Source organism: Gymnoscopelus braueri (assembly GCF_963280865.1).
Source record: "Gymnoscopelus braueri genome assembly, chromosome: 17".
NCBI classification, from domain to species: domain Eukaryota; kingdom Metazoa; phylum Chordata; class Actinopteri; order Myctophiformes; family Myctophidae; genus Gymnoscopelus; species Gymnoscopelus braueri.
The window spans coordinates 12,432,426-12,445,317 of NC_137617.1; the positions used below are offsets into that span (position 1 = coordinate 12,432,426).

The following is a 12,892-nucleotide window of genomic DNA, read 5'->3' on the forward strand; positions in this document are numbered from 1 at the left end:
CTATTATATACTGTACCTGAGCCAGCCAAACCGGACCTGCTTCTATCACTGTCACTGCATACTGTAGTGTTCCTGTGTTCCTCATACTTTAGTTTGACCTTTACCCGAGCAAGAGCAGGCTCAACTTTTTGGATAGTCTAACCGTGCCAAGGCTGAAAGGTTTCGCTTTTCTAGCCCAGGCTACAACGTACGATAGCTATAGGCTGGGCTCTCTGCTAGTAGGGAGAAAAGATGATGGGTGCGTGCGTGGCCCTCAGGGGACCCGGAGCAGGCCGAAAGAGCGTGGGACTGAACAGGGGTCCCTGGAAGAAGCCGGGCGGGATCCGCAGGGCCAGCGGTCCAGAGGCCATGGTGCACAGGGTGGCTGGGTTGAGGCCACTGGCCAGGAACCCCGCTGGCAAGAGCTTGGACAAATGCTTCTGTAGCGCCAGTTTGGTCTGCATGGAGAGATGCAAAACAGACACCAGCTCTAAGCCTTAGAAGATACAGTAAGCCTACACTAATATTACTGTTCATGTCAACATGTCAATCAATTGTATGATTTGTGACTCAAGGGAAGAGTCGTCACAATAGCCATTACTGAGTAATTGCTGTTCAATTATGTCCTGACTACATCTGACACTAATTTCAGTCCATAGCTTTGATGCATCCCTGTTTATATATATATTTTAAATATTCTAGATCCCAGAAGGATGATTGGACTGTTGGCAACTCCTGGCACCGGTCTTGAACAAACTGCTATTGATATAACAAACTGCTACTCATGTAATACTGCTATTGATATATCAAACTGGCCTTAAACAAACAGGTAACTGATACAACACAATGCTCTTCTTGACACAACCAACTGGTGTTGATTCAAAACCCAGAATGGGGTGCCTGAGTGAGATGAGACTAGCTTAACATTTAGAGAAACAAGCAGTTTGTACCTGCAACCCATCGTTGTTTTTAGTGGATAGAATGTTGCTACTGTAGTATGGTAGAGTATCTTATAATGAACACATGATTTGGTCTCCCTGCTCTTCTATTGAGACATTTAGTGGTCAGGTAGGACACCTACTGGTTGACAAGTGGTACTGCCTGAAGGTCAAAATTCTCCCTTGAGTAAGTAGGCTTGCTCAGCAGGTTCCAATCCCGGGTATGACATGAATGTTATGGATTGCAGTTTACAATCTGGGCTGCAGCAGTACATTAATGCACCATGTTTGTGGTGCCATAGAGCAAGACAATTAACTTCTCACTGATCCTGGTGGAACCTGCAACTACTCTCCACAGCAATTCTGTAAATAGGTATTCTTATTAGGCAAGCTGGGGTGAAAACACTGGAAAATACAAAACAAATGACAAAAACTGTGATAAAGTGTTAAGTGAGCAAAATGTCCTTACCTTTGATGCGTGACTTATAGAGCTTGTTAGTCTGTAAACTACAAACTTGTAGTGATGTGACATGTTGTGAGCTTATAGCTCTGACATTTTCTCTACTGAAAATATTTGAAAAGGTTTGAAAATCTTCGCCTATAATGACACGGCCACCAGGTTGCAAGTGGTTTAGTCAGTGTGTGTGTGTGTGTGTGTGTGTGTGTGTGTGTGTGTGTGTGTGTGTGTGTGTGTGCGTGCGCATGTGCATATATACCTGTGCGTCACCACCAGTGTGTGTGTGTGTCGTGCTCTCACCGCAAACAAAGTGCTGGGCTGGACTTTATTAAAAGGGCTGAACTTGGGCTTGGCCGGCTTCCCAGCCAAACGTTCTTTGTGCCTCCTGCTGTTCATGTGCTGGAAGAGACAGCAAGCAGAGATGGAGTCAGTAAACTGGACAGGAGGACAACTGTGAATGACAAACAGTAGTATCGACCGAGTGGAGTGAGCTGGAAAGTAGAAATGAAAATGTTTGTTCTTGGTTCATTTAGCCATGTTGGGCCTCTGCGATAAGACAAATACTGCAATACTGCATTTTAAGGTCACAGGAAAAGCACAAGCACCATTATACTAGATCTTCTCTCTTAACCACATGAAAATAGATGTACAAGCTCCCAACGCATCGCTTGTAGATCAGCCTTTTCCACTATTTGAAGTCCAACAAAGTATATACTGTAGGGTAAATACTTTAGCAAACACAAATAAAAAATGGTCAAAAAATATAGAATAAAAAGACAAACTAAGCCCTATACACAGTGCTACAAAACATTGTAGGAGTCAATCTGCATAGGTCTTAACAATAAGGCTAGCAAATTGTCCATTTCAATGGACTTATTTAACGACTTAACCCCTGTTAAAGTGTCTTAATTCAATGTATCCTAACCGGGGGAAATGAGCTGACTTCCTGCCTACCTGTTTGAGCTGTGTCTCTGAGTTGACGGACAGCTGGCACAGCTCACAGTGGAACGGCTGGCTGGACGTCCCCGTCCCCGCCCCTGCCGCTCTGCTCTTGTTAGCCATTGGCTGCTTCGTCCGGTGGGCGGGCCGGGGTGACGATGTCAACTTGGACCTGCGTCGTGACTGGCTGCCATTCTGTCCTTCCAGCATTTGTTTGTGCCTCGAACCTAAGTCCACCGATCAGATGGGAAATCATCATTCACTTTTTCTTTCTTTCATCTTTATGCCCTTTCTGCTTTGTGAGACAGTACAATAGTGAACGTGCAAAGTCATAAAGATTCAGAACCACACTGAGGACAGTGCTTAGGTGCAAACATGGGCCTTGTGGTGTAGACTTTATATTTAGAAACTAGAAAACTATGCAGTTTTGAAGACATGCCATTTATACCTGAAACATGACAATTAGGACAAATTTCACACATGTGCAAATATACAGTGACAAAAAAACACCCCAAGGACTGGGGATTAATATTATTAGTATTACTGTATGTCATATTGACCTAAATGACCTGATTATCTCTTCAGGACAGCCTAGTGATCATTCCCAAGTGTCATGAAAATCCGTAAGGACCTTGATTGTGATCTTGATGCCCCAAACGTTAATAATGTCTTCAGGGCAGACTACTTGTCATTCTAGTACCACTCTCGATGGGCCAGGGGGCTAAAGCAGAACAGAACTACTGAGTCACCTAGTGAGGAAATGGTAAGAAACTTTAAAAAAAAGTCACATAGAAGAGTAAGTGTGAATACAAGCTGTAATGTGTCTTTTGGAGGTCACAGGCTTGTCTGAAAGTACCCATTGTATAAGACAAATTGCAGCATTCCTCCAGTGAAATATAAATTTATTTGTACTAAAATGTGTGACAACTGTTAGTTGATAACCAAATCCCAAGAAGACTGATATGTGTGAGATAAGGTGCACTGTAGTCATGACCTAAAATAGGAATAGTGTCAAGCTCTTCTGGGCATGTGATAATAGGAAAACATTTGCCGAAAATAGCAGATCGACAAGGTATATATATAGCAAAATTTTTTACTCAAATCTTTGCTTCTGGGGGTCCCTGGAACAAAACATTTTCAGATGGGGGTCGGCGGCCAAACACACATCATTTTAGAGGTCCTTGGCATGAAAGGGTTTGAGAACCACTGATATAGCAACATACGTTTTTTTCAGAAAACTGTTAGGATTTAGAAGACATTTTGTAGAATCGGAACCTCAGGCCTTAATGGGTTAACAAATTGAACCCCGCCTCCTTTGACCCTTGTGAGACACGTACCACTGTAGTGAGCTTCCAGCTGGGAGCTGGAGTTGACCGTCACCTTGCACACTGGACAGTGGAGGCGCTGTTTGGCCGAGCTCTTCTTCGCCTCCTCTCCTTCCTCGGCCACTTCCTCTGGACCTCCCGGGACTGGGCCTTTGGGGTCGGAGGTCGGGGCCGGGCCCTCCACGGGCGTGCCGTCTGACTTCAGGTCGGAGAGCTGGCAATCGGGAGATTCCTGTGAGGACAGCATGCAGTGGTGTAAAGTAACTAAGTACATTTACTCATGTACTGTACTTGAGTACAATTTTGAGGTGCTTTTACTTTACTGGAGTATTTCCAATGTTCAATACTTTTACTTCTACTCCACTACATCTCAAGATGCAAATATTGTACTTTTACTCAACAACAATTATTTGAAAACTTTAGTTACTAGTTACTGATATAAATTATTATATTATAAAACATACATTAACCACTTTAGCCGTGTTTTATATATAAGCTATTTGAAAATAGCCGATCTACAAATTCGTAGACACTTCAGTACTTTTACTTTTGATACTTTAAGTATATTTTGATGCCAATACCTTTGCACTTTTACCCGAGTAACATTTTGAACATGGGCCTTTTTACTTGTAACAGAGTATTTCTACATTGCAGTATTGATACTTTTACTTGAGTAGAAAATGTGAGTACTTTTTCCAGCACTGACAGCGTGGGCGAGAGGACGGAGGTCGCGTCCACAGCCGAGCTCTGTGAGACGGGAGCAGGGGCCGACGAGGTCCCCTGTATGTCTTCCACTCTTATCTGGGCGGGATCTGGCGTGGAGCTTAGGCCTGGGCACAAACAGACACAACGGTTGTACAGTTATTAAAGGTGCTCTAGATTACGATCATTGCAATCATTGCTATAGAATGTTTGTTCGATAACAGGGGGTCTCGTCTCCCCCGTCTCTCCAGTTCTTTAGTAAAAACAGAAAATCGATTTTCAGGTAAGGATACCAATCTCATCCAATCAGGAGAGGGAACTAATACAGGATACAGGATAAACAAGTTAAATTGGAAGTGATAGAAAAAAACAAAGAAAAAAAAAAAAAACAATGAGCAGACAAAATTGGAACTGGAACATTAACATTTTCCTGATTGGATGAAATTACTTTAAAATGTATTTACTAGCATTTACTAAGAGCTAGAGAGTGTAACTGAACAAACACTCTATATTTAACAACAAAAAATGTACAGCACCTTTAACAAAGAAATTTGGCCAAATAGTTTAACATGTCCATGAAGTCTGTTCATGTCCAGGCAACTGTAACCTCTGAATGGTCTTTGGGGGCATCTGTTACTTCCAAAATTATTGAAAGCTACTATGCTCTTCAATTAATCCATGCTTAAAAGTTGAATTGTGGGTTAAAAAAACTATTGCCAAAACGTCCTGCCCGCCACCCTGGAGACTGGGGTTCAAATCCTTTGCGTTGCATAGCCGTTCCAACAAATACAACGGCAGTGTTTGTGGGAGGGAAGCTGGGCAGGGAGGCAGATCTTTTTGCTGCACTTGCGACTCCTACTGGTTAGTCAAGAGTACATAAGTGTGCATAACCTGCTTACTGACGTTCGACGTCATTGTTTATTAGGGCTGTTAACATTCCTCAGAAATGAAATTCGAATATTGGTCTTAAAAATTGGCTAATAATATATATATATATATATTTTTTTTTAATGTTTATTTTACAGGCACAATACAAAAGAAAACAAGTGCTCGGATCCAATAAAAAATATATTTAGATTTTTGCCTCCACACACAGGCTGCCTCTACACACAGGCAGATAACAGCGTGTACATGACCATTTCAATAACCAGTATATTATAACCTTAAACCAAAAAATTACTTATTTTCTATCAATTACACACCCCATGAAGCCTTGAATTCATTGAGATTTCTTTAGTTTTTGCCGCATTCCTAAGCCAATAATCGCATTCCTAAGCCATTCATTTGATGATCTCCAGTAGGAGACTTCGCAAGTCTCCTACCGGAGACTCCACCGGTCATCAAATTATTGGCTTAGGAATGCGACAAAAACAAAAAAATCTCTATGAATTCAAGGCTTCGTGGGGTGTGTAATTGATAAAAAATAAGTAATTTTTTGGGTGAACTACTCCTTTAATCGGCAGTATAAATCTGCGTATTATTGTACTCGTTAACGCAGTAAATGTCTCAATGCTCGTTGGGTCCTTCCTTTTCTCTTTCCCCTGATTCTGACTGTCCTTCCATTTTCTTCTGTGCCAGCTCCCTGTGTCTCCATCAATCAACTACCATGGCAACCTCTGCATGTAACAAACCTGTCATTATGTGGTTGGGGGGGGAAATTGATAGGCACTGAAAGTGGCCAAGAGAAGAATCAATGATAAAAGACGGAGAGAGCAGGTCATCATATGAGAATTGGTTCACAACCATATTTCTCACAGGCCACGTGTGTAGCAGTATGACAAAAGACCAGATGGAAATGCAAGCCCTCGTTCGCGTATAGTCCCCGTTTCATCATTCATCATTTAGCCTTTAAATATTAGGAGAAGTCTGTGACGTGACAAACGACTGTACCATGAAGCACTTTCATGTAATGAATATAAAAATTCATTTTCACTCAAACTTTAAATCCCCAAAGATAAACTACCTCAATTGAAAGAAAACACTTTTATTTTTAAACTGTCATGACAAAATTTACAGACAGTATAGTCAATACTGTCAGTAAAGTCATTATGGGACAGCATTTCCTTCATGAAGCAAACATAACATGTTATGAGCCTGTTATCTAAACCCAAACTAATTGGCTATACACTGTAGTATTACAGACAAATCCTCAGTGTTAAAGATCCTGTGAGTGGAAAACTTTACCAAAATGGGCCCTACCATAAAGGATAGTGACTGTGCATTCTTTTTTCTTTTTTTTCTTCATGGCTATTGTAATGTTAGGGTTTTGCCATTGTCTTCTGTTTATCTTGTGTCTTATGAGACACGATTTACAATTTAGGCATTTAGTAGACCTTTTTATCCTGATCAACTTCAGAGTAAATTCAGTGTAAATAGTCACACACTGTAAGAAGAGTACAACAAAAATAATGTATTGCTACTAAGTAATTAGGATACCAGGTAAACATCAAACGTAGTTCATCTATCTAAATACAATTCATAGAAATAAATATAAAAAATAATGTCATGTTCTATCATTTACTATGTTCAGGTCTTGAGGTCTCTGTGTTTTCGTTTACTTAATTAAATTCAAATCAATCCATTTATATGGCAATGAAGTATTGAAACTTTACTTTACATTTATGAGTGTGAATAGTGTGTTTGGGGTAACTTGTCTATTAGTGCCCTCCCTTCCTGCTCTCTCTTCCTCCCTCTCCCTCTCCCTCTCCCTCTCTCTCTTTCACTCTCTGCACACCTGCTCATCTTCAGCAATCAGCAAATTTGGCTCGAGTCATCTCCACGACACTACAAGCACCCTGCACCAAAAGCCAGATCATCACGCCATCATTCACAGTTTGTCAATTTGCCACATTCAAGCCCTGACGCCAGTAAATTTTGCCAGTATGCCAGTTTGTTTGATCGCTTGCCTGTCTGCCAGTTAGTCTACCTGGTTTCCCTGTCTTCAGGACTACCTGTTTGCTTGCTTGCCTCGCCAGTCCGCCAAGCCCTCAGCCAGCTCTTTTATTCGAGTTCCCTCTGCCAAACCATCACCTGAATATCCACTTACCTGAGCAAAGACACCCGCCTGCCACTGTCTCTAACCCCTGCCTGGTTTAAAAAAAACACCTTTTTTGATCTGTGCCAATTGCTCACTGATGTTTCTCTTGTAAACCTTAATGCCTACGCTTACATACACAGTGCACACCATACAGTAGGCTATACTATTCATATTTGGTATACTCGTTACGTTATGTTTTTGTGCTGGTGCATGTAAACAGAATATTGCTTATAATAACTGCAATAAAGTATGTTAAAGTTATTCAATGTATTGTTGGCTCTCTGTTTGACAAGCCTGCCTCTGTAGGTACAAACAAGAGTCATGATAAATAACGCCAGAACTACACCAGGCTTTTCAAAGCACGTGGAATTTACTGCGCGCGTACAGCGCGTTTGGAAAGAACCAATTGATATCAACGATACCAGGCGCACAGATATGCGAGCCCCGCATACGCAGGCTTTAAAATAGGACTGGATCTAAAAGTGCGTGTGTGCGTATATGCGCGTGTGTGCGTGTCGCTTTGAAAAGTCTGGTGTAGATCGGCTGTAAATATCAAACATCTAGTGACAGATTACACACCAATTACAGTATCACTTTGCTTCATCACTGACTACAAACAGATGAACAACAGCAGGACTGATAGTAAAATGTGGTTAATTGTAAAGCATCCAACACATTCAAACTACTAGTTCAGAGGAATTAGCAGCAAACACTAGCAGCACAGTACAGTTCCAGCAGGACAGACCGCTTGTGATGCACTTTTAAAAAGGTAAGACGTTTAAAGAATAAGATTGTATATTATCATCTGATTCAATTTAACATCTAACTGAAACTACAGTATCTGAGGTCTAACGCGAATCATGTTACAATCAAGCATTTTGGACCTCCGTTGTCACCACTCTCTCTTTACATCGCTCATTGTGCAGACCATAAACGAGAGTCAGTGTTCCCATGACATGTTGACAGATACTGTGAACGCAACCCATGAGAGGTTTGAGAGAGGGAGAGCCTTGTCAAGACAGACAGCTTTGGAAACATTGTCCGACCAACAGCATCATTCTTCAAATAGCACCGTTATTCACAAACTTTCATTCGGCAGTAATTATCCGTATGACAGACCCGATGAATAGAACGACAGGTAATACTGTAGCTTGTAATTAGGCAGCTGAGTGGCAGCCACGCGGTAAAATCCACAGTGTTAATTCATCCATTGGTAACTCTGAGAATATAAAAATGTAACCAAAAGTACCCTTTGGTTACATTTGTACACTCTGAGTGAAATGAACACTGAGCATTTTACAGTGCAACAACCCAGAGTACTTATGGCTAATTACTCAGAGGAAGAAAAAGGATGTATTTATACCTGTTACGTCTTCCAGATGCGGCGTGTCTGTCGGTGGTGCTCTCTCTCTCTCTCTGTCTTTCCCAGCGGACGAGGGACTGTGGCCATTCCTCTGTCTTCTCCTCTGTGTGTCCAGGGCCCTCAGCTTGCGAGCGTGTTTGTGGCCCTTGTAATGGGCCTCCGCCTGGGTCTGCCCACAACACACACCCACGCACGTACACATTCACACACAAGGAATGCACACATGCATGGAGATACACACGCACGCACACACACACACACACACACAGAAAAAGAAAATAATGTCAATATCCACCACACTGAAATCTCTAAATCACTCAAGCATAACATGAGATCAATAACTACACGGGTATTGTAATTTCTTGCCGCCTGCTTCAGAATCACACTGTACATGGAATCAATATGGTGGAAAAATGCTGCACGGGGGGGGGGGGGGGTTGGAACAGAGAGCATGTTTTCCACGGTGAATTCCATGAGGTGCCACCAATACATGTTTCAATGGACTTGACCCCACTATATATGTGAGGTTATCTCCATTTTGAAGAGTTCTGCAGTGCCACAGATGGCTGAGCATCAAGTCGGGTTGATGCTCGTGCTTCTGTGGCCAGAATGATGCGATCGTGCACTTGACCCCAGAGGGTGAGGGTGGGTTCTGTGTGTGTGTGTGTGTGTGTGTGTGTATGTATGTGGGGGGAGTGGGGGAGGGTGCACATTATCATCATCATCTTCTTCATCATCACAGCAGTGGTCGAGTGAGCATCGGTTTGACTTGTGGCGTCTCGCGGCCATGCAGCCCCCAGTCTCTCTACTGATGCACCTCCCCCCTGCACAAAAGGCTCTGTGGCCTTGATGATGATTTTACTTTTCACACAATAAACTCAGTGTCCATCTAGGATTTGCTATTGGTCTCTTAGAGCAGTGGTTATAAAACGTTTTCAAGTCAAGGACCCTCAAATTGATATTTGGCCGTACACCCCCATCTGAAAAGGTTTTGTGCCATGGATCCCCAGAAGAGAAGATTTATGTAAAAACTAAAAGAATACGCTAAATCATTCAAAGTTTTCGATGTTTTTCAATAATAAAAAAAAGCAGATGTACAAGCTTGTAGATCTGCTATTTTTGAATAGCCAACATATAAATGGATTAAGTGGTTAAAATGATTGTGATGAGTCACAAGACCTCAAAAGTACAGTAATATATGCACTGTATGAAGGTTTCAATGAGATGTAACGCTACCGATCACTGTGTGGATGCATCGACTGAATCACAATGGCAAAATGTAATATCCAATTTATCTGTGTTGTTTACAGACTGCCCTCCAAAATCTTGTGTTTGTATGGTTAAAGTGTTTTTGAAGTTTATACATTAAAACCCTGGTGGTTTCTTGCACTCTGCATATCAAAAAAAAAAAAAAGCTTTCGCATGAATTTTTATGACAGAAATCTGGTTTTCAGATCAGCACTCACTGAAACTACCAACCTCTGCACTTCAGATGATAACAAACCTGGAACAGGCAGCAGGCAGCAGCTTCGTTGTTTGAATTGATTCACTTTGGCTGCCACAGACATTGGTGCGTGTTAATCTTTTTGATAGACAAGGAATGGGTGAGGGGGGTCAGCTGGCTTGTTTTGAAACAAAATGGCTTGTTATTGTAGGCCCAGCCCCCCTTGTTTAGTGGTAGATGGCAGATTCAAGTTATTACTTTATTAATGCTGCAATGTTGCGTACGCATTGATGATAACGGAGATCACTGTGTTATTAACATATTCATGTTTTTATAGAATATGTAAAAGAAAATTGCCTACATATTACATAGGGGTGGGACGATATGGGTACCTCACGATACGATATGTATCACGATATTAGGCCCACGATAACGATATATATCACGATATCTGAAAATGCCGATATATTGCGATATCACGATATATTGCATGAAATTTCACCAACGATATATCACGATATCTGAAAATATCGATATATTGCGATATCACGATATATTGCATGAAAATTCACCAACGATATATCACGATAGTCCTTGTATTCAATTCATAAACACATAAAATAGCACCAAACAGTTCAAAATCATCATTACACAAATACAGAGTAGGAAAAACAACGTATCACAAACTTTTTTTTTTTTTTTTTAATATCGATATTTTTCGGGAGGATATCGATTATTTATCGCGGGAGAAAGTATCGCGATATATCGATATATCGATATATCGTCCCACCCCTAATATTACAGTATGTATAGGTCTGGGAGTGATTCCTTGATAGAACACTGAACAAGACATGGAACAAGCATTGGCTGGCTTCAGGAATGGCCTTACAAGTAAGGGAGAGGAGGAAATGTAACCTATAAGAAACAGCTGCCAAGGGGTCATTTTTACAATTAATGTGTGTATAAGGCCCCCCATTTCAAAGTGTTGTATGTATTCATGAGTTATTATTGTATGAATTATTTGGGCACGTACGTACATGTTACAGCCCAGCTCCGATCCCAGCGTTTTTGTGTGTCAATTGTACTTTAAATTAGTACTAATAAACACAATTATTAAATAAATGTAATTGTGGTTTGTATGTGAGCAAAAACGTCAGGGGGACAAGTAAGTGGCATCTATCTATAAATAGATGGGTTTCTTTTTTCTCTTACTGCTAAATCTTGCCGCCACCCGCTGTCAGAGGTTAAAACCACCCATGACAAGATTAGAATAGCATGAGCAAGAAAAAAACTGTACACACAGCAGGTGTGCCATGATGGAGCAAAGATACAAACAGGATATCTCCAGGGAATCAAAGACTTTCTCTTCATGAAAGAGAAAGGTGGGTTTGGAAGAGTCTTAAATCTTGCATCGGTCGAGCTCTAATTTAATGTATGCTAACTCTTGTGGGCAGATGACATTCCCAATTTTGGAAAGACCTAGACCACTGATTACAGATATATTGTAAAACAAAACAAAACTGCAAATCCTTGAATTCAATTTGAAAAACGTTCTGATAGCTACAAAATGTAATTATGAATATTAAAACTTCAATATATGAACGAACAAGCAAACAAGTAAATACAGAATACACAAATAAACTGAACTTGATTGTATTTAACCACTTACTGTAAGCCCTATCCAAGAATAAATGCTGATCTATATAATAAGCTCACAACACGTAGCATCACAACACATACTGTATCATTGTGAGGAATGTGAGCTTGTAGATCGGCTATTTTAAACATTTCCAAAAATCGTACAAACTTTCAAGCATTTTCCATGACATGCTCAAAATAGGGACAGCAGGATGAAAAGTGGTTACAATCGGGACATATCGGCTGCATAATTGCCGATACCGATGTCAAATAAAGCCCGATATATCGGCCACGCCGATATATCGTCTGGGCTCTACACTAAGGATAGTGTTAATGCTTAAGTTCCTACTCCCATTCCAGCTCTCAGGCATACACGTGTACTGTATATGAGCCCTGCTGTAGTATGCACATTCAAAACCCATGGCATTTAAAGGTGATCTCTTACAAAAATCATGTATGTGCATAGCGAGTGGCGGGCCGAGTCTCCCCTTCAACACTTTGCCAAAAGCCTAGCCATCTGCGGACGGATATATAGGTCAAAGTGTGCGGCAGGGAAGACACGGGGGCCGGCCGACGACCCCTTTAGCTACGCTGAATGTCAGCGAGCATTAGCCATTCAGCACCACCGAGTCAAGAGGGACAAATATCTGCATACTACTGTTACGACCTTTAGTATGCTGAAGTAGTATGCCTCCACGTTTACTATGTGCCAGCATAGTAACTTCAACAGAGAGTGAATGGTGCAGTATGTGGAGAGAAAGTGTCTCAAGGTGGGTAGCAGGCAAACGGTGGACACAGATCCCAGAATAAAGACACACCTGAGGGGTGACCGTTGAGAGAGAGACCTCTCCACTTTGGATGACTTTGGTTCAAGCAGCTGTATGCATGCGCGCACACCACAGATGTAGGGCTGGGCGATATGACTTCAAGTCAATATAAAGATTATTTAAAACTTTTTCCTCGATTCAATTTAATATACGATTATTGAAAAAGAAATATAGAGAAATAGCAGATATGCAAGCTCACAATGCATCGCGATTCGACACGTTGTGAGTTTGTAGATTGCCTAT

The 12,892-nt window shown here is 41.3% G+C and overlaps 1 protein-coding gene across 1 annotated transcript in view; it reads right to left on the reverse strand.

The window, feature by feature from the left end:
* Window positions 1-215: 215 nt before the first annotated feature.
* The window catches only part of LOC308104959 (zinc finger protein 385B-like), a gene marked incomplete at both ends in the record, with an annotated part of 75,258 nt that continues 62,581 nt past the window's right edge, over window positions 216-12,892 (reverse strand). The window contains 6 exons of the mRNA XM_080455597.1: window positions 216-437; window positions 1,675-1,773; window positions 2,329-2,540; window positions 3,651-3,870; window positions 4,329-4,468; window positions 8,741-8,909. Of these exons, the coding sequence (XP_080311723.1) occupies window positions 216-437; window positions 1,675-1,773; window positions 2,329-2,540; window positions 3,651-3,870; window positions 4,329-4,468; window positions 8,741-8,909 (1,062 nt within the window). The remainder of the gene's footprint in view (window positions 438-1,674; window positions 1,774-2,328; window positions 2,541-3,650; window positions 3,871-4,328; window positions 4,469-8,740; window positions 8,910-12,892) is intronic.